Raw genomic sequence first — 21,781 nt, forward strand, 5'->3', positions numbered from 1 at the left:
AACGCTTCAGCCGCTTCAGCCGCCGGAGGGAAGCCACCAAGACCGACGCCTCGTGAGCCCAACACCCGGCTTGGAAGCAGAGATACCGCCCCTGAAGGAGTGACCCCAGGTCACGGGCCTGGAGCCTCGTCACTGGGTCCGAGCAGAGGTGCGAGCGCGGCTCCAGCTTCCGCAGCGCCTCCCTCTGGTCCCCCTTCCACCAGCAGCCCCCCAACTCCGCTCTCTCTACCCCCCCCCCCCGCCCCGTCCCGAAGACCCCAGACGCTCCGGGGCTGTTATCGCTAACGCTGCACGGGCCTCCCTGGCTCCCTGCTGTCTGCCTCCCCCGCGTCTCTCAGCTCCTGCTGCGACTCTAACCCCTGCGGCGGGGCCACCCGCCCCTCCCCCCACCTCCCCTCCCGCGGGGCCACCCGCCCCTCCCCTCCCCTCCCCGCCTGGACTCGACCGTCTCCGCCCCTCCCGGCCCCTCCCCCGCCCCTCCCGGCCCCTCCCCTTCCCGCCCCGCCCCTCCCTTCCCCGCTGGGACTCGGCAGTCTCCGCCCCTCCCCGCCCCTCCCCCTCCCCGCCCCTCCCCTCCCGGCCCCTCCCCGCCCGGACTCAGCCGTCTCCGCCCCTCCCGGCCCCTCCCCCTCCCGGCCCCTCCCCTCCCGGCCCCTCCCCGCCCGGACTCAGCCGTCTCCGCCCCTCCCGGCCCCTCCCCCGCCCCCCCGCCCCTCCCCACCTTTACTCGGCCGTCTCCTTCCCGCCCCGCCCCTCCCCGCCGCGCCCCTCCCCTCCGGGACTCGGCCGGCCCCTCCCCGCCCCTCCCCTCCCTCCCGCCGGGACTCGGCCGCCTCCGCTGGGTTCTGCGGTAGCTCCGTTCTCTCTCTGGATCCCTTTGAGTTCAGGGTTCGGAAGGCGGTGCCCCGTCCTCCCCCCGCTCTGCCCCATGCTGCAGCCTGCAGCCGTGTAGCCCCTTACTGTCCCTCTTTCTCGGCTCGCAGAGTTTGGTCATGTTTCCGTGCGCGGAGCTGCCTTGTCCCAGATGCTGGCGAAGGGCACAGGGGCACGCCCCGCGGAGCTTGCGAGGTCACCTGGGTCTGAGCCCAGACCCTGGGAGGGCGAGGACGGCTCGCCGCTGGGGCCTGTCTGCCCGCTTACTTTCGGGGGCCCCACTAACGCGGAAATGCCGCGGGGTGGCCAGGGGCCAAGGACCCCGACGTCGGCGCGGAGACTCTGGTCTCGGACTGGGACCCCAGAAGGCTGAAGGGATACACCTGTGTTGCCTCCGCCATCCCGACCGTGGGGATTTCTTACAGCAGCCGCAGGAAACCAGAGCTCCTCGCACTTCACACCCCCGACTTGTGGCGCGGCTGTTCCCAACCGCGAGCACTGGTTTCCGCGGAGCCGTCGGATCTTCGGACAAACACACCGTCCTGGTGATGATATTGATCCCGCTGGGTGATTGTGTTGGGGTTGCTGTTTGGCACCCCACTGCGGGGAGGAGAGAGGGTCAGTGCTTTGGCTAGAGTTACCACTTTCGTCTTGACTTGAGTAGGACTTGTTGTCTTGCTTGGGTTTCTTGCCTCCTTTGTTTTGTATTCCTCCCTCCCCCTCGAAAAGAGCTCAGATAGGAGTTTGTGTTCGCGGTTGATTTGGGAAGTGATGGCAAAAAGCAACAATGAAGAAGTGCAGAAAACACGACAGGGGAGGAGGAGAAGCCAGTAAAGTATGTGTTGCTGAGCTGGTGACCACTGTGAACAAGCTGACATTCATCCTGTGGGGCATTTTGTAAAAAGCTAGTCCATGTATCTCAGCTGACCCACTGAGGCAGGAGAAGCGAGACTCCTTGAACTCCTCATGCAGTGGGTGAAGGAGCTCCCTTAGCTTTGGAAAAAACCGCGAGGCTGAATCATGTGGAGACAAGGTGGAGACGCGCTGAGACTCTGTGTGAGAGGGATGATCTCCCCCTCTACAACCAGGCTGAGGGATGTAGCCAAGGGCACCAATGGATCATGCTTGGTGCTGTATAAACACTTCCATACCCCATACTGAGGCTCCTTTTGCTTGACTTTTCAAGGCAGTGGCTGGCAGCAAACTAAAATAAAACATAATAGGATGGTTGGTGTTAAAAGCCACAGTTCCTGCTGATTCTAGGGGCCCCAAGACTGTAATTGGCATTTATTATGTCCTCTATGGCTCTTGTAAATTTTATTTTTTTACTTTACATTTTTAATTGAAGTTCGATTTGCCAACATATAGTATAACACCCAGTGCTCATCCTGTCAAGTGCCCCCTTCAGTGCCTGTAACCTAGTCAACCCTCCCCTCACCCACTTCCCTTTCCATTACCCCTTGTTCGTTTCCTAGAGTTAGAGGAGTCTCTCATGTTCTGTCTTCCTCACTGATATTTCCCACTCATTTTCTCTCCTTTCCCCTATAATCCCTTTCACTATTTCTTATACTTAATATCTCTAAAAACTCATATGTCCCAGAATGCATATATTTACAAATACTAGAACAAAAATTTGTTTGATGTTTTTTTATATTTCTTCTGCATTATCTACTAAATTGTATAGTGTATCATGGTGGCTTTTCCCCCCAATTGCTTGTTGAACTTTTATAATATAAACAGTTCTTCAAGTTATTGTCAGGTGTAGTTTTCAGCATTTGCTATAATTTTACCCACTTAATAAACATGTGGATGATTATTACAGAATTTAAAGTTTTTAAAATTATAGTAACCCAGAGCATGATAGCACCTGCAAAACTTTAAAGCACATAAATGACTCATTCATATAACACTGACAACTGATTGAGCTTAATCTTGTTTGTTAACCTGTGTGTCATTACTCTGTGGAAATTGCAAAGTTCAAAAGTCACTGAGCGTCCAGGTTTGAAACTTATATGATTCCTGGAGGGGCTTTCAGCACAATAGTGTGAGGAACTCCACTGACCTGCTCCCTATCCAAACTGTAAAAGTTGTAAAACAAAACAAAACAACCATTTAAAGTCTGAGGAATGTCTATGTTTTCCTCTGTGAGATTTATGTTCATGTCTCTTGCCCATTTCATGATTGGTTTGTTTGTTTCTTTGCTGTTGAGTTTAATAAGTTCTTTATAGATCTTGGAAACTAGCCCTTTATCTGATACGTCATTTGCAAATATCTTCTCCTATTCTGTAGGTTGTCTTTTAGTTTTTTTGACTGTATTCTCTGCTGTGCAAAAGCTTCTTATCTTGATGAAGTCCCAATAGTTCATTTTTGCTTTTGTTTCTTTTGCCATCATAGATGTATCTTGCAAGAAGTTGCTGTGGCCGAGTTCAAAAAGTGTGTTGCCTGTGTTCTCCTCTAGGATTTTGATGGAATCTTGTCTCACATTTAGATCTTTCATCCATTTTGAGTTTATCTTTGTATAAACCCTCTAGTGAAAGAGAGTGGTCTAGTTTCATTCTTCTTCATGTGGATGTCCAATTTTCCCAGCACCATTTGTTGAAAAGACTGTCTTTCTTCCAGTGGATAGTCTTTCCTCCTTTATCGAATATTAGTTGACCATAATGTTGAGGGTCCACTTCTGGATTCTCTATTCTGTTCCATTGATCTATGGGCCAACAAGCACATGAGAAAATGCTCTGCATCACTGGCCATCAGGGAAATACAAATCAAAACCACAATGAGATACCACCTCACACCAGTGAGAATGGGGAAAATTAACAAGGTAGGAAACCACAAATGTTGGAGAGGATGCGGAGAAAAGGGAACCCTCCTACACTGTTGGTGGGAATGTGAAATAGTGCAGCCACTCTGGAAAACTGTGGAGGTTCCTCAAAGAGTTAAAAGTAGACCTGCCCTATGGCCCAGTGCAATTGCTGGGGATTTACCCCAAAGATACAGATGCAATGAAATGTCGGGACACCTGCACCCTGATGTTTATAGCAGCAATGTCCACAATAGCCAAACTGTGGAAGGAGTCTCGGTGTCCATCGAAAGTTGAATGGATAAAGAAGATGTGGTTTATGTATACAATGGAATATTCCTCAGCCATTAGAAATGACAAATACCCACCATTTGCTTCAACATGGATGGAACTGGAGGGTATTTTGCTGAGTGAAATAAGTCAATTGGAGAAGGACAAACATTATATGGTCTCATTCATTTGGGGAATATAAATAATAGTGAAACAGAATAGAGGGGAAGGGAGAAGAAATGGGTAGGAAATAGCAGAAAGGGAGACAGAACATGAAAGACTCCTAACTCTGGGAAACAAACTAGGGGTGGTGGAAGGGGAGGAGGGGTGGGGGTGACTGGGTGGCGGGCACTGAGTGTGACAATTGACGGGATGAGCACTGGGTGTTATTCTGTATGTTGGCAAATTGAACACCAATAAAAAATAAATTTATTATTAAAAAAATAAAGTCTGAGGAATTAGTTCCAAGGATATATAGTCAGTGAAGACATATTAACTGGCTAGGAACTCACTGAACTACAATTAAGATAAACACGAAGAAATCCACAGACACATCACTATAAAAATGCTGAATCTTAATGCCAAGGAAGAAATCTAAGGAGAAGAAAAATAGAAAAATGAAAACCTTTATACTTAAAAAGGAAACTTTTTACAATGTAAGGAAACTCCAAAAAGATTAACAATGAACTCAGCAGAAACAATAGAGGTCAGAAGGAATTGATATAACATTCAAATTGCTCAAAGGAAAAAACTGTCAACCAAGAATCCTATATCTATCAACACTATTTTTAAAAAATGAAGATGATAGAAAGACATGCTCATATAAACAAAACTGAGAAAATCTGTTGCTAGCAGACCTGCTTTACAAGAAATATAAAGAGAAATTATTCAAGATGAAAGTAAATGACCCCAGAGAGTACTTTGAATATATGTCCCCCAAAAGTGGGGACAGGCACTAGGAAAGGTAATTGGAAAACTATAAAAGAAAGTATAAATGAACATTTTTTTCTATTTTCTTCGTTTAATTGATTTAAAAGCACTGTATAAAACAGTATGTATATAATGTATTTTTGGGCCTGTAATGTGTGAAAATATATTTGCCTACAGCAGTATAATGGAGGTCAGTGGGAGAGAAGATGTATTGTGATAAGAAAATGCCTCCAGATGGAAAATTGAGTCTATAAGAATAAATGAAGAGAACCATAAGTAATAAATAAGCTTAATACATAAATCTGTAAGTAAATCCTTGCTCTTTTCTCAATGTCTTTAAAAATATAAAGTTATATTATGTAAAAATTATAACAAAACTTTGTTTAGTTTGTAGTATTTATAGATGTAATATGTATTACAATAGTACCTCAAAAAAAAGGGTGAGACGGATATAGAGATATATAGAAATAATGTTTTTATATATAACTACAACTAAGTTGGTATGAATCTAAATCTGATCCTGATAAGTTAAGGTGTATACAATAAACCAAAGATCACTAAGGAAAAAGCTATAAAACATAGATAGTGAAAAAAAATCAATGAAGTTATGTAAATGCTACATATAAAAACATTATTTTTTTTTTTTGCAAAAGAAAGCAGGAGGGATAGAGGAATGAAAAAAGATATTAGAGGGGATCCCTGGGTGGCTCAGTGTTTCAGTGCCTGCCTTTGGCCCAGGGCGTGATCCTGGAGTCCCGGGATCGAGTCCTGCATCAGGCTCCCGGCATGGAGCCTGCTTCTCCCTCTGCCTGTGTCTCTGCCTCTCTCTCTCTCTCTCTCTCTCTCTCTCTCTCTCTTGTAAATAAATTCTTTAAAAAAAAGAAAAGAAAAAAGATATGAGAAGCATAGAAAAAAGTAAAATTGCAAGTAAAAACCCAAATATATCAATAAGAACATTAAGTATGAATGGATTAAAGAATCCAATCATAAAGTAGAGATTGTCAGACTTGATAAATAACAAGATGTATGTCTATGTTGGATACAGGAGTCATATTTCAGATTCAAAGATAACATGTATTAAAAAGGTTAGGAAAGTAAATATAATTTGAACAAAAATCCACAAGAATGTCATACTAAAGTGGTCATACTAATCTTAGACAGAATAGACTTTAAAACAAAAAAAATATTAAGAGATGAAGAGGGTCATTTTATAATGAAAAATTGTCGGGCCATGAGGAAGATGTAGCAATAATAAACATATAGGCACCTAATGACAGAATACCAAAATACATGTAAGAAAAACAGACAGAAATAAAGGGAGAAATAGAAAATTCAGTGACAATTGTTGGAGACTTCCATACCTCATTAATAATGAATAGAATAACTAGGCAAAAGAATAACCAAAACATAGAGTCAAACAACATTATAAACAAACTAGATTTAACAAACAGGTCCAGAACAATCCATTCATTAAAAGCAGAATAAACATTCTTCTCAACTGCCCATAAACATTCCTCAAGAAAAACTGTACACTAAGCCACAAAACAAACCAGAATGTATATAAAATCATTGAAATAATACAAAGCATATTCTCCAATCACAATTAAGTGGTCTTCATAATTTAAAACAAAGTAGAAAGGGAAACTCACAAATATTTTGGAAATTAACAAACCTCAAAATTACTATTTGTCAAAGAAATCAAAAAGGAAATTAGAAGGCATACTGAAATAACTGAAAATTAGGATCCAACCTATTAAGATTCATGGGAGGCAACTACAACAGTACTTGGGTGCTAGTTTATTCCAATGAAAGTCTATATGACCAAAGAAAAGAGATTTTGAATCTCTTTGAATGGAATCTTCCACCTTAATCTGATCAATAGCAAGTAGAGGATGGAAATAAAGTTGAGAACAAAAGGAAACAAAACAGAGAATAGAAAAACAAAAGAAAAAAATAAAAGAATCCAAAAGCAGGTTCTTTGAAAAGGTCAACAAAACTGACAAACAATAGGTAAATTGACCAAAAAATAGAGAGAAGACTCAACTTGCTAAAATGAAAGATGAGACACTACTACAGACCTTACAGAAATTAAACAGTTTTAAAGGAATTATATGAACAATTGACACCCCTAAATTAGATAATTTAGATGACATGGATAAGTTCATAAAATACCCAAAATACCAAAACTGACTTAAGAAAAAACATGTGAATGAATCTGTAACAACCAAAGAGATTGAATTAGTAACTTAAAAGTTCACACCAAGAAACGCCCAGGTCTAGAACTTCACTGATGAATTAGCAAACATTTGAACGTTTGGGAGGGACCTAAAGGATCTTCAAATATCTCACAAATAGGTGTTTAAGAGAGAACTGTGAGATCGAGGAGACTGAGAAAGGAGGGCTAGGGATTCCAGAGTCTGAGAAAAGAAAGGAATGGGAAAGTAAAGGCTGAGGTTCCTGGGTCTGCATACTATAGCCAATGGGCAATTGCAGGATCATAAAAGATACATGAATTGCACAGTGGAGGTCATCGTTTAGGAAAAGGGAAAACCAGAGATAAGTCACATAGGTCATGGGCCAGACCATCAACCACCATCCCTACCACTGAAGTCCACATCAACCCAATCACAAAAACCCATTGTATCCCTCTTTCTAGAATGCAGCAGTGACAGCAAAAAGCAGTGTGTTGAATTTGTTTACTGTGTCACAGAAACTAGGGAGTTCCGGGAGCCCCATGTTTAAATCCAACTCCCAGGAAAATAGATAAAGACTCTGATAAAATTTATGAATGGAGAAATTATTGGAGTTTCTTGGCAAGTAATTACTAGACACTGGAAATGTAAATTTTCTCTGCTTGGAGGGCACTCAGTCTATATCCAATTATTTTATTCCTGTATATACACTAAAGGAAGTTTTCCAACAGTGGAATAGCAACCTTCGATGGCTTAGAAGTTATTTCAGTGGGTGAGAATAGCATCTATTTATGAGGCTGCTTCATGCCGGCTAAGAATGCACTTGAACGAGTATCTACTTAATGGGTTCATAGGGTATTGGTGTCCAGTGTTTAGACGAACTGCTCCATGACGTTGCTGCCTCCGCATTCATTTTGTGTGGTCAGGGGGCATGCTGGGACCTCATACTAACACTAGCCCTGCCCTAGATAACAATCTGCAGAGGCTCAATGCCAAAGTCTGATGTGATGTTCTGCAGCAGGCCTTCCTGGTCCTGCCAGAACCTTCACCTCGTAATTCCCTTAGGTAAGGGACCCCATGGACCATACCAAAATTCCACTCTTTTAGGTTCGAAGCGACCCACGTGAACTTGGCTTTGGAACTCCAAACAAGTCAAGGGAGGATGATAAGGAAGGCCTGCGCTCCAGGTTCTACTGAACTTCTCTGCCCGCACCCCGTCTTGTCCTCGCCTTGCAGCATGAGGTACAGTTCCTCCAACCTGTGAGTAATGAACCTCTCTTTTTCACTTTCCAGTGTAGGCTTTTAATGAACATTGGTTCGCCAAACCAAACGTCACGATCTGCTTTAAAAATATTAGTCTACGGGGATCCCTGGGTGGTGCCGCGGTTTAGCGCCTGCCTTTGGCCCAGGGCGCGATCCTGGAGTCCGGGATCGAGTCCCACGTCGGGCTCCCGGCATGGAGCTTACTTCTCCCTCCTCCTGTGTCTCTTACTCTCTCTCTCTAAGTCTATCATGAATAAATAAATACATATTTTAAAAAAATACTAGTCTAACAAAGTAACAAGAGCTGCCGTATCTGCTTTTAAAGTTCTTTAACGAAATGCAGACATTGTGCTATTTCACTATTCATGATTTAGGAAGCAAGTGGAAAAAAATACCCCAGTGAATTCTAGAACTATATTATCATTGTACGACTAACAAAGCTGACATTTCATGTGATGGAATATTTCCGCTATATCAGAATTTTACCATTTTCCCAGGACTTCACAACTAACCAGAACCCCGTTTCCGCCACGTGGGTAGAGACCCCGTCACACCCCCACCCGTCACAGCCGCCGGGGCGCTGGACGCGTCACTTCCCAAGCTGCTAAGGGACGCAGCGCAGAGGCTTGTGGGAAATGTAGTCCGCGAGGGGTTTCCCGCGCGGGACTCTGGGCGTCTTCCGGGGTCCCCCCGCCCACTGCGGCCCCGCCCCTCTTCCGCCCGGAAGTTCCGCTCCCCGCCGGGTCCCGGCGCCCTGGGTTCGTTGCCGCCGCGGGCTCTGGCCTGCGCTGCGCGTCCCTGAAGGTCGGTGCGAGTGCGGACGGCGACGGCGGGCCCTGGGCCTGGCGGCTCGGGACCTGGGCCCGCGTGGTGCGGCGGCCGGGCGCGCGGGCGGTGGAGCGGAGCGCGGGGGCCGCTGGCCGGGTCGGCCCGACTCGCAGGGGGCGTCGGGGGCGGCTGGCTGCGGGCTCCCAGCGCCGCTCGGCCCGGGACGGGAGCCGGACCTGGGCGCCGCCCGCCGCGGAGCAGAGGCGCAGGAGCCCCGGGGCACGAGCTGGGAGGTGCGCACCCGCCGTCGGAGCCCCGGGCCGGGCGGAGCCGGGCGGGCCCAGGCCTGGGAGGCGCCCGGCGGCCCGAGCGGCAGAAGCCGCGTGCCCGGCTCGCGACGCCCCCTTCGCGTTTCCCTCCCCGCAGCCTCTGAGCCGGAGCCCGAGCCCGGAACGTCGGCCCCGCGGGGCTGCCGGGCTCGTCGCTCCTGCCGCCCCGAGGCCAGGGCACGTGCTTGCTTCTGACGTCGTTTCCGATAATGCAGCCAACGTAGAGCAGCCGCTTCTGAGAAGGACTCGCCGAAACGTGCGCATCCCGTTGCCGCGTGGCTTTGCCCGCCTCGTGTGCTCCGGGCCCCGTGTACTCTAGGCCTTGTGTGCTCCGGGCCCCGTGTGCTCCGGGCCTCGTGTGCTCCAGGCCTCGTGTGCTCCAGGCCCCGTGTGCTCCGGGCCTCGTGTGCTCCAGGCCCCGTGTGCTCCGGGCCTCGTGTGCTCCGGGCCCCGTGTGCTCCGGGCTCCGTGTGCTCCGGGCCTCGTGTGCTCCAGGCCCCGTGTGCTCCGGGCCTCGTGTGCTCCGGGCCCGTGTGCTCCGGGCTCCGTGTGCTCCGGGCCCCGTGTGCTCCGGGCCCCGTGTGCTCCGGCCCCGTGTGCTCCGCGCTCCGTGTGCTCCGGGCCTCGTGTGCGCCGGCCCCGTGTGCTCTAGGCCTTGTGTGCCCCGGGCTCCGTGTGCTCCAGGCCTCGTGTGCTCCGGGCTCCGTGTGCTCCGGGCCTCGTGTGCTCCGGGCTCCGTGTGCTCCGCGCTCCGTGTGCTCCGGGCCTCGTGTGCTCCGGGCTCCATGTGCCCCGGGCTCCGTGTGCTCCAGGCCTCGTGTGCCCCGGGCGTCCGTAATCCGGGGGCTTCGCCCTGAGCGCCAGGGATCTGTGAAGGCCGTAAATTCCTCCGCACAACGTCAGGAGAGCGTTTTGCGTTTTCCAGTGTGTAAAATGGGAGAATGCGACTGCATTACCTTCCCGGCTAGACTGCTGTTTAGGGCACAGATACAGCGCAGCTCGTGCCTAATGGGGGTCAGCAGAGGCCCCTGGCAGAGCGAAGGACACAGTCGTCTGAGATGCGGCCGGGCTCCGGGCGACTCCCTGGCCTCTCACCTCCAGCAGCCTCACTGAAGTCCACCAAGTGCACCTTCCTTACGCTGTTCACAAGTTCTGGGTGTGGTTGTCAGGTTCTGGTGATGGTATGTGTAATTCGACTTGCCCCTGTGTGATTTTACTAAGGACATACTGAGTTTGGGGGTTTAGATGTATCCCTCTAAGCACGGGCTGGGGGACAGGCCAACCAGATTTAGCGACTGTAAGCAGCAGTCCTCTTTTTTTGTTGAAGTCCTGTGGCTCCGCACCTGGGGCTAGGGTCACATGATCAGGTCCTGTGCTAGTGTTTGCCTGGTTCACGATGGAGGACATAGTCCTCTGGTGCCATGACTAAGCTTGGTGGTTGGTGGAAGAGGACTTTGTTTACTGTTTTTGGTGGTTCATGCTGGCTGTGGCCAAGCCACATGTCCCTACCAGGTGAGCCCCAGGTGTCTTCCAAGATGATAGTGGTCCAAGGAGGTAGGTAAGCTCTCGTGGAAGAGTGCCCTTCATCCTGTGTTGGGGTCACGTGTGCTGAGGTGCTCTAGACGAAAGCAAGTCAGATGGTAAAGCCCAGGTCAGTGTTGGAGGTGATGAATACAGGGGACCACAACAGACCCCACCATGTACCTTACGTATATCTTTTCCTATAAAGTCATAGGCCAAAAGTGTTGTGTGGCAGGATGTGTAATTTCTGTGAAGATGAGGTATTTAAACCACAGGTGTCCTCACAGAGACACCACTGTCAAGCCCTGTGTGTAATGTCTCTATTAATAGGAGCATGGCTAAACAACCATTATTTTAATAAACATATTCAAAATCTTTTTTTTAAAGAATTTATTTAGTTATTCATGAGACACACAGAGAGAGGCAAAGACACAGGCAGAGGGAGAAGCAGGCTCCCTGCAGGGAGCCCGATGTGGGACTTGATCCCGAGACCTAAGATCTCGCCCTGAGCCGAAGGCAGATGCTCAACCACTGAGCCACCCAGGCGTCCCATATCTTCAAAATCTTAAATTGATTCTTACTGTTACTGACAATAAATCAGTGGGAAATATGTGTTTTAATTAACTAAGGATATACCGTATGTGTAAATTCATGAGTTTGTGGGTATTCCTTCAATAGGATCTTTCCTGCCCTTTTTCCAGGTGTAAAATACTCTTGTCCCAGAGAAGTCTGGCGGGCTCTCAGTCCCCTCTCAAGCTCTCTCACTCTCTCTCTCTCTCTCTGTCAGTTGTCTTTTCTAGCTGCTGTGTAGAGAGCTTCCGACCAGTGAATCCAGGATCTGGGAGCAAGCCACAGCAGTCTTGTCATGACTCTAGTCCATTCGCCTTCTCTCCCAGCTATTTTTCCAGAGTCCTCTATGCTTTTCCAAGAGCAGCAGAAGATGAATACATCTCTGGTGAGTGGTTTGTGTGTTTATTTGTTTGGTGGTCCCTTAGTTTGTTTTACGTGGTGCTTGATGAGGAAGGGGTCATCCTTTAAATAGAAAAGTAAAAATAAGTGAAAATGCATCTTCAGGAAGATACACATAAACACGATAAAGGTGCCATGTGGATATGGGCAGGTTATGTGACCTTAGAGTCATCCAAGGTGAGTACACATTGGTCTCTGGTCTTTCTGATGCTGTGGCATCAGACACACATTGGTTATGTCTTTTAGGAGAGAGCGTGCCATGTTGTCATGGGACATGAAAACTTGCGGGCACAGAAGTCTGAAGTGGTGTCTGTTGGTCACACGGATGAGGTAGTGGACAGTGTTGCACTACCAATCTGGAAATAAACACTCCAGCACTCTGCAGTGGTGATGGCTACTGGTGCAAAAACACAACTTGCCTGATAAGGTTTGCTAAAATAGCATCCCAGACAACTTTTGGAAGGCCCTTCTCGATCCACGGCTGGCCCTTGGGATGTCTGCAGGACTGAGTCAACTGCAGGTCCTTTAAATCACTCTCCACATGTATCTCTCAGCCAGTCCGTCTGTGTAGGTTATGCATCAGACTGTTCAGAGTTGTGTTTTCTGACAAAGAGTTCCACGCCCCGTTTGTACCTTAACCTCTGCGGTGCCGTCTTAATTCATGTCTTCTAAGTGAAGAGGTAACCTACAGCCTGCATATCAACCCAGATTTTAGTTCATTTCAGTGACTGTGCTGTAGGCTTTGCCTTCCTTGCATCATCTGCGGCAGTGAAACTACTGTCTGGGATCTTCTCCTAGATATATTTTTTTTAAGATTTTATTTATTTATTCATGAGAGACACAGAGAGAGAGAGAGAGGGACAGAGACACAGGCAGAGGGAAAAGTGGGCTCCTCGAGGGGAGCCCAATGTGGGACTCCATCCCGGGACTCCAGGACCACGCCCTGAGCCAAAGACAGATGCTCAACCACTGAGCCCCCCCAGGTGTCCCTCTCCAGACATTCTTGTCTGTTAGCTTCTGTGGCGGCCTCCCTGATGATTTCTTCTCTTTGTGTCCGATCCTGAACATGGCTCATCCAAGTGTTCACGTCTGCGCTGCATTCACACACTGTATGGTTTTCCTTGACTTGCGTGGCCCTCTGTGCTGGGCAGTTTCTTTCTACAGCCTGGGCCTCTTCCCTCGCCCTTACTATGGGTTCAGCTCCCTGGTGAGTGACTTTTTTGATGCCATCCAGAAGGCACCTCAAACTGAGCGAGTCCCACCTGAAAACCATATCTTCCTTTCTTCTTTCATGGGTGATAGTTCTTCAATTCAGCCAGGGACTCAAAAGGCCAAAGTGGGGTTTCTGTACTCCTTTTTCTCTCCCACTAATCTCATCTGGCATCAGGATCTGGACAGATGTATAATATGATGATGTATCTGTATTTTAGTCACACACCATTGTAGTCATTTAGAGTAGCATCATTGTCCTAAAAATCTTCCGTGCTCCTTCCACTCCTTCTTCCTACTCATAGCCCTTGGCAACTGGTGTTGTTTTTATTGTCTTCGTAGTTTTGCCTTTTACAGAGTCTTATGTAGTTGGACTCACACTGTACATAGCCTTTCAAATGTGCTCATTTCACTTAACTAAGGTGCATTTATGTTTCTTCCTTTTTTTTCATGGCTTGATAGCTCATTTATCTTTAGTGCTGTGTAATATTCCATTGTCTGAATGTACCACATTTTCATGCATCCATTGAAGGACATTTTGGTCGCGTCCCAAGTTTAGGCAATTGTGAATAAAGCTGCAATACATCCATGTGCTGGTTTTTATGTGGACATGTTTTCAGCTCCTTTAAGTAAATACCAGAAGTGCAATTACTGGATTGTGTGTTGAAAGGTTGTGTTTACTTTTGAATCCAGTACCAAACTGTCTTCCAAATGGCTAAACCATTTTTATATTTTGATGTGGCAGCCATAGCAAATTAAAACACTGTGCTTCATTCCTTAACTTTTTTATTCATTACTGTATATAGTTTTATAATATGAATCTTTATCACAACATACTAGAGCAGTAGTGCCCTATTTCATACACCATAAAGGAACTTTAGAATAGTATAAATCTGTTTCCAACCCTATCACTTGTACTATCAATAGTATACATACATAGGTACATCTTGAGTCTGTACGTTATGTTTTCTTTAAAGGACCATGTATTTTATAGACACCAAAAGAAGAAAAACGTTTAATTATTTATGTTTACGTATACACTTGCCATTTCTAGTAATCTTGATTCTGTCTTATGGATCCATATTGTTATTTGGTGTCATTTTCTTTCAACCATGGAGAATGTCCTTTATCACTATAGTGCCATCTTTTGATGTGATGAATTATCTAGGTTTTGTTTATCTGAAAATGTTTTCATTTCACCTCAATTTTGTAGCATAAGTTTTCAGTGGATGTAGAATCATGGATTGAAGGATATTTCCTTTCACCACTTGAAAGATATTTTTTTCCATTGCTTCTGATAAGTCACTCATCATTCATATGTATTTTTATCTGAATGTGCTCTTCCTTCTATGGCTGCTTTCAAGTTTTTTTTTTTTATCCTTTGATAATGGCAGTTTGACTGTAATGTGCCTAGAGTAGTTTTTTATTAAGTTAATTATGGGTCATTGTAATTTTTAAGTTTGTAAATTACTATCATTTACAAAATTTGTGAAGGTTGTAGTAATTGTTTCTGAAAATACATAAATGCTCAATTCTTTCTTCTTTACTTATGGAACTCCAATTACATGTTGTTAGACTGTTGTTAAACTTGTTTTTAAACCTCGTTCCATTTTTCTTCATTTTCTTTCTCTGTGTCTCACAAAGATTAGAAAAATCTGTTGATCCATCTTCAAGTTCAGTGGCTTTCTTTTGCTGCTGTTTACAGCCTGAGGTAGGAAATTTCTACTGTGGTTTCTCTTTACCCCACAGTGCAGAGTACAGATCATGCTGTATTTTGTACAAGATAAAACACACAAAGAAGAGTGAACTCCCAGACTCCTGTTCTGATCCAGGCTAATTCCTTGAATTGAGGCATGTGTCATTACAGGAGTTGGTGTCGTTTGAGGATGTGGCTGTGAACTTCACTTGGGAGGAGTGGCAGGACCTGGATCATGCTCAGCGGACCCTGTACAGGGTCATGATGCTGGAGACCTACAGTAGCCTGGCATCTTTGGGTGAGTGAAAGTGTCCACTTTTTTCTTCATTGGTATATGTGCAACTGTTTATAAAATTAAATGTTTCTTAGGTTTAAGATGCAAGGCCCAGAAGAATGTGTGTTCACCCCTCTAGTCAGAGGTTCACATTGGCCCTTCATTGTATAGCTCTTGGCAGCGGTGCTCCTGTCATTCCTCAAAGGCCGTGAAACCAAAGCAGTCTGTTAAGAGTCCCGCTTCATTTCTGATCGACACGGCACTGTATGACAAAACCTGAGGTGATCATCAGGTTGGAGCTAGGAGCAGAGCCATGGATTGTAGAGGAACCCCCAGCCCAGAGCCTCCCAGGTCAGTCAGTGCATACTGGGCAGGGGTCTGGGAAGAGGAGAGCCCAGTAGATGCTGGCCATGCTGGGCTGTTTTCCCCAGTGCTTTTCCCAGGTCCAGACCTTAGGACAGTGAGTCTGCATGTATCAGACTCATGAATTCTTTACTCTCATACACAGACATCCCCATTTTTTTTTAATTACCAAGTATATTTTCTTGGACTTACCAAAATGTGGTACCTAGCTGCATCTCTTGGAATAGTTTCTTGGTTAGTTACAATTAGAGATTCTTAATGTCTTCCTTTTGTCTATTTTCAAGGACTGTTTTCTTTTTTTATATATATAATTTTTTTAAATTAATTTATTTATGATAGTCACAGAGAGAGAGAGAGAGAGAGGGCAGAGACACAGGCAGAGGGAGAAGCAGGCTCCATGCACCGGAAGCCCGATATGGGATTCAATCCCGGGTCTCCAGGATCGCGCCCTGGGCCAAAGGCAGGCGCCAAACCGCTGTGCCACCCAGGGATCCCCTCAAGGACTGTTTTCTTTCAGGCATTTATTCATACATTGGTTTAATCTTTTGGCATGTTAAGTGGAAAATTTTAAGCACTGGTCATTTTTGTTGTGTAAAGAACAGTAATAAAGAAATGTCCTTTTCATAGAATGTGAAGTTTCTTGAGAGGGAAGATGAAACAAATATGCATGGTTAAGTAGTGAGGTAAGAACTGGAAAGGATATTTAATGAGGACAAGAGAAAGAAAAACGTGTATTATTGTTTGAAGGCTTCTCAGAAGGCCTTTTCATGGAGATTAAGTGTTTACATTGGTAGAGCTTCAACTGAGATGACTATTTTCCATTTCCATATGTCATACATGGTGCACCTAAAATCTGGAGTAGGGTTGGATATCCATCACCATATTGGAGATGTAAATTAGGGAATTATTAACCCTAAACTGGGTAGGATTAAAGGAGGTTGCCTAGGGAGTTATTAAGAATTGAGAGAAGAGGTCCAGCTGGAACCTTGTGAATGACAGCATCAGAGATCATGAAACAAAGGAGGACCCAGGAAATTGTTGAGCACAGAAGGAGGTGGTCCATGACATGAGAGGAGAAACTAGAGGTTATTGGTTGAAGTCTAGTAGAATGAGGTGTTTAGGTTAGGGTACTCAAACTTGGGGACTGGAATCTGAAGTTAGCATTTTTACCTTCTTTTGTGGAAATCATTGTTAAAAAAGAGAAAGGTGTGTGACTCCAGTTTCAGTAGAACTATAGGACAGCTGAAACTCTGAAATGCAAGATAGAAGTCTTTAGAAACTAAATTATCAAGTATGGACATTTGTAAACTGTGGGTGAGAATGCCAGGAGTTTGTTTGTTTGTTTTGTTTTTTTCCTACCTAAGTAGGATCCAGAAGAAGAATTTTCAGAGTTGTTGGGCACAGCAGAACCTAAATCTTTTAGACCAGAAGGGAGGAATTGCACAGTGATGACCAGAGTTTTCTGTACCTGTTATGGAGTCCCAGGATCCAGTCCCACATCAGTCTCTCTGGGTGGTGCCTCGTTCTTCCTCTGCCTGTGTCTCTGCCTCTTTCTCTCTCTCTGTCATGAATAAGTAAAATCCTTAAAAAATAAAAGAAAAAAAAAAGAAAGCTGTCTTTGGCTAGCATGAAGAAGTAGAGATGATGCCTTTGAAAAACCCCACAGGTGCCCATAGCCATCCATAGAGGAGTAAAAAAATAAACCTTGTCCCTAAGCAATATACCTGTTTAGGTGACAGACAGATGGCCCTCTCCTGCATCCTAGAGTAACCGATCCAGGAAGATCTTGCCATCTGCAAAGCTGAATGATGAGAAAAAGCCCAGCACAAGGAACTCACAGGTATTATGAGAGGAAGCAGGAAACAGAACAGGGACAGAAATGCAGTTGAAGGAACTCAGCTGAGAATCGTGGCTAGGGAATAGGTGAATATTGTGACCAGATATTTCCTAGTGGACCCAGCAAGGGGGAAAAAAAAAAAGCCTTAAATAGGCAAAATGAACAAATAAAACCATGCTTTGATGTTAGAGAATCTGTTAGTGCAATGTGTTACGTTAATTCATTAGAAAGAAAAATCATATGTTTATCATAATCATACCCATTATTGAGTCTTTAAAATTCGTATTCTACTGCAATACAAAGAAACTTCTTTATTCTTACACAAACATTCCATAAGAAGTGCTTAGATGCGATTCACAGATATGGTTACTTTGTCTTATTTTAGATGTCCAGACTGCAAATGACCTGATGGAGACCCAACAGGAGCATCAGAGCAGACGTTTGTGGCAATTTGGATTCTCCAACCAGGAAACATCAACTGAGGAGAGAACCGACTTGGGAAAACCAGTTCATTTGAGTGCAATCCACATCTCAAACCTGATTATAAATGATGGAAACTATTCAGGAACGAAGCCAGAGGAGTTTAACATGTGTCAGGACATGTTTCTCCCCAGTGAGCCTGATGAGATACATGATAGAAAGAAGCCTAAGGACAGTTATATGACTGGGAAGCCCCTCAGGTGTTCTGGGCCTCTTAGTTGTCATCAGAAGGATCAGACTTTGCAGCCACTTGTTGAATTTGTTGGGCAAGGGAAAGGCTTCAACAAGGAGACAACATTCTTTACCTGTAGCAGGGCTTACACTGGAGAGACTGCCTATAAATACTGGAGAGCCTGTGACAAATCTGCTCTCCTTGCCCAAGAGAGAACTTCCATGAGGGAGAATCCCTGTAGATATAACGAATGGGGGAACACCATTTGTGTGAAACCAACACAACTGAATCTTTCTAGAGCTGATTTTGAGGAACATCACCATAAATGTAATCAAAATGGGGATAATTTCTGCAAGGAATTACACCTCCCTCGGTTTTCAAGGACTCAGCTAGGAGAGAAAACTTTTGAATGTGATGTAGGTGGTAAAACTTTCTACAAAAAGTCTAATCTCAGTAAACATCAGAAAATACACGCAGGAGAGAAACCCTATAAATGTAGCGAGTGTGAGAAAACCTTCATCAGTAAGACAGTTCTTACAGTCCATCGGAGAACTCATACCGGGGAGAAACCCTATGCATGTATCAAATGTGAGAAATCTTTCTGCCGTAAGTCACACCTAACTGTTCATCAGAGAATCCACACAGAAAAATCATATGAGTGTTATTAATGTTGGAAATCCTTCTCTGTGAAGACAAAACTCACTCTACATCTGAGAACACACACAGGGCAGAAACGCTATGAATGTAATGTGTGTAGGAAGTTCTTTTACCAGAAGTCAGCCCTCACTGTACATCAGAGGGTTCACAATAGGGAGACACATCATGAGTGCATTGCTTGTGGTAAAACCTTCCATAAGAAGTCAATTCTCACTGCACATCAGAGAACTCACACAGGAGAGAGACCATATGAATGTAAAGAATGTGGGAAGTCCTTTGGCCATTGCCCAGCTCTTACTGTCCATCAGAGAACTCACTCAAGAGACCAACCATATAAATGTAATGAATGTGGGAAATCCTGTGTAAAGCCAAAGCTCACTGTGCATCTGAGACTTCACACAGGTGAGAAACCGTATGAATGTAAGGAATGTTGGAAAACCTTTTGTGAGAAATCAGCTCTGAATAGACATCAGAGAACTCACACAGGAGAGAAACCCTATGGGTGTAAAGAATGTAGGAAAACTTTCTACCAGAAGTCAGCCCTGACTGTGCACCAGAGAACTCCTACAGGAGAGAAACCCTATGAATGTCATGAATGTGGAAAAACTTTCTCTCAGAAATCACACCTCAGCAAACATCAGAGAACTCACACTGGGGAGAAGACATGTATTACAGAGACTGGCTATGTGTATGTCAAAACTCACTTTCTCTTTGTGTTGGGCACACAGCCTTCATTCCTCAGCCTCCCTTAACTGTGGGTGGAACCATGTAATTGACTTCTGGCCAAGAGGATATGAATATAAATTACGAACATTACATCTATGACTTGCCACCAAAAAAACTTACTTGCATTTGCTGATTTTTTCATTCCCTGTGCTCCTGAAGCACAGATTACACACAAGTTTGTTTTGGGGCCACAGGGTGGAGATCACAGCCATGACTTAGGGCAGAAAGAATTGAATGGGGAGGGCAGAGGTCTTCTCAACTCTACCTCAGAAATCTTTGCTTATATTTACCTGAGTGAGAAGTGTTCACTGTTGGACCCTTTTATGTGCCCTATTGACACATCTACAACACTACCAGTCCACTGTAGTGAGTTCACTTTAGGATTTTGAGATAGGAGAGGAGTTACCAATCCGTGTGTAGGAAATTCACACAGGAAAGAACCTGTGGGTCATCTTTTAAACCCAAGTCAATGTATGGAAAAATTAAAGAAATACAGGAAGGAAGAATCCAATAAAGGTAGGAATGCCTTTATCAGACAGAGATGACTCACTAAGATGAGCACTTAGAATAAAGTGAAACCTTATAAATATCTTTTATTTGTCCAAGTTTTCAAGAGAACGAATTTTGTGTTTATCAGTGAATTTCTCATGAAGGGAAAATGATCAGTTTCAGCAAGGTTTATAAAAACTCAGCTAGAAATGATAATGTATTGAAAAAAAGTTTTCTAAACAGTATAGACCATTGGTTATTGGGAGTGATTTTAGCTTCCAAGGGGACATTTACCAGTACTACTGCTAAGTAGCCAGTGTCCATTCTGCATTTCTTTAGTCTGTAGTTACAGGGCCCATGAAGACTCTAAGTAGTGGAGAAATAGATTTTAACTATTGAAAGAAGGGCATCTTACAAAAGAGTATGTGGGATGGGACATAGTAATGTGGCCATTTTTGGAAAATTGAGTGGATACAATCTGCTTTCTGGCGATAGAGTTCACATCACTTACATATAAAAACTGTATTAAAACTCAAGGATTGGGCAGCCCTGGTGGCTTAGCAGTTTAGCGCTGCTTGCAGCCCGGGGTGTGATCCTGAAAACCCGGGATCGAGTCCCATGTCGGGCTCCCTGCATGGGGCCTGCTTCTCCCTCTGCCTGTGTCTCTGCCTCTCTCTCTCTGTGTGTGTGTGTCTCTATGAATAAATAAAAACTTAAAACTCAAGGATGTCCGTTTATAAAGCTGCTTGGCTCAAAATCTAGGACATCATCTGTACTCGGTCTTGGGCACAGTCCCTTCTGCGTGGTTGCTCTTAAGCTGAAGCCATGTGACCTGACATGACCAGTTAGGGCCCTGCACAACACATGGTGGTGGCACGGAGATGGGAGTTTCAGCTGGTCCACTCAAAGGGGAGGGGAATCGGGAGGCACTTAGCCATCTGTGGTCCATAGAAACTTTGGGTTCTAGCAGGGCACACCATCAGTTCCTGGATTAGGGTGCAGTGGTCTGGGGATGACTTCCAAGCTTCTGGATTCTGCACTCAGTCATTTTCTCTCTTCTACAAGACATACCCCCCCCTTTTTTTAAAACTAGTTTCTTCATTTGAGCTGTTTCTAAACCTTTCATTTGAAATTGATTTGATTCCTTTAAAAAAAGTTTTTGGATTTCTGATACATGAAACTACTGTCCGCTCTTATTAGATGAAAGCCAGCCTCATACTTCTGGAACAGGATCCACTCTACCTCAACCTGAGAGTGATGTGGGGACAGAGCCTCTGAGATTTGTAAAAGCCTTATTTATCATCTGTGAGAAAATACAAGGTGCACTCTTAGGAGTCTCAAGGAAGGGTCATTTTTTAAAGACTTTATTCATGTGACACATAGAGAGGCAGAGACATAGGCAGAGGGAAAAGCAGGCTACTCACAGGGAGCCTGATGTGGGACTCGACCCCCAAACTGGGAACACGTCCTGAGCCAAAGGCAGACGCTCAACTGTTGAGCCCCCCAGGTGTCCCAAGAGTCTCAAAGAGGGGTCTTAAAGCAGCACCCTTGGTCTGAGATTTACTCTGCGGCTCCATTTTGCTGGTAGTGTCTTGAAAGTGATCTTTAGCCTGATCTAACTGGAGAAGCTGGGAAGGAGGAACAGTTTTATTTTCAAACCTAGCGAGTCCTGGCTCCTTGATATTTTGTCTAGGTTAATCTTTGAACAATCTCTTCTAGGTCATCTGCCTTTACCTTAACCTTATAAGTGACTCCACCAGCTATGGATTTTAGTGTGTTTCTCAGCTAGGAACCACTCTTGATTGCCCCACTGTGGTGATGGGGCTACAGTTCTCCTTTTCCAGCTGACACGATCTTTGGGTTTCCAAGTAAAGGGCCTGGAGGGAGATTGCAAGGCTGAGCAGGAAGGATTTTCTTTCTTCTTTGGCAGATAGTCATGTGGTTGTGAGCAGGGGTAGGGGAA

General features: G+C 45.2%; 2 protein-coding genes across 2 annotated transcripts; one reads left to right on the top strand and one right to left on the bottom strand.

Annotated features, from left to right (window-relative positions):
- Positions 1 to 990: 990 nt before the first annotated feature.
- LOC129523144 (mucin-1) lies at positions 991 to 10,212 on the bottom strand. Its single transcript, XM_055345766.1, has 4 exons — positions 8,841 to 10,212; positions 4,456 to 4,537; positions 2,032 to 2,077; positions 991 to 1,395 (listed from the first exon to the last, which is right to left on the bottom strand). Exons 1-4 carry the CDS (start codon positions 10,210 to 10,212, stop codon positions 991 to 993), a joined length of 1,905 nt encoding a protein of 634 aa, XP_055201741.1.
- On the top strand, positions 10,067 to 20,536 carry LOC129493643 (zinc finger protein 33B-like). The gene is given in 4 exon segments (XM_055300018.1): positions 10,067 to 10,606; positions 11,734 to 11,901; positions 14,992 to 15,118; positions 17,680 to 20,536. Coding segments are annotated over 3 exon segments (1,893 nt in total). The 5' UTR covers positions 10,067 to 10,606; positions 11,734 to 11,811; the 3' UTR covers positions 19,356 to 20,536.
- The last annotated feature ends 1,245 nt before the right edge of the window (positions 20,537 to 21,781 follow it).

This window comes from Nyctereutes procyonoides, unplaced genomic scaffold (genome assembly GCF_905146905.1).
Source record: "Nyctereutes procyonoides isolate TBG_1078 unplaced genomic scaffold, NYPRO_anot_genome, whole genome shotgun sequence".
NCBI classification, from domain to species: Eukaryota; Metazoa; Chordata; class Mammalia; order Carnivora; family Canidae; genus Nyctereutes; species Nyctereutes procyonoides.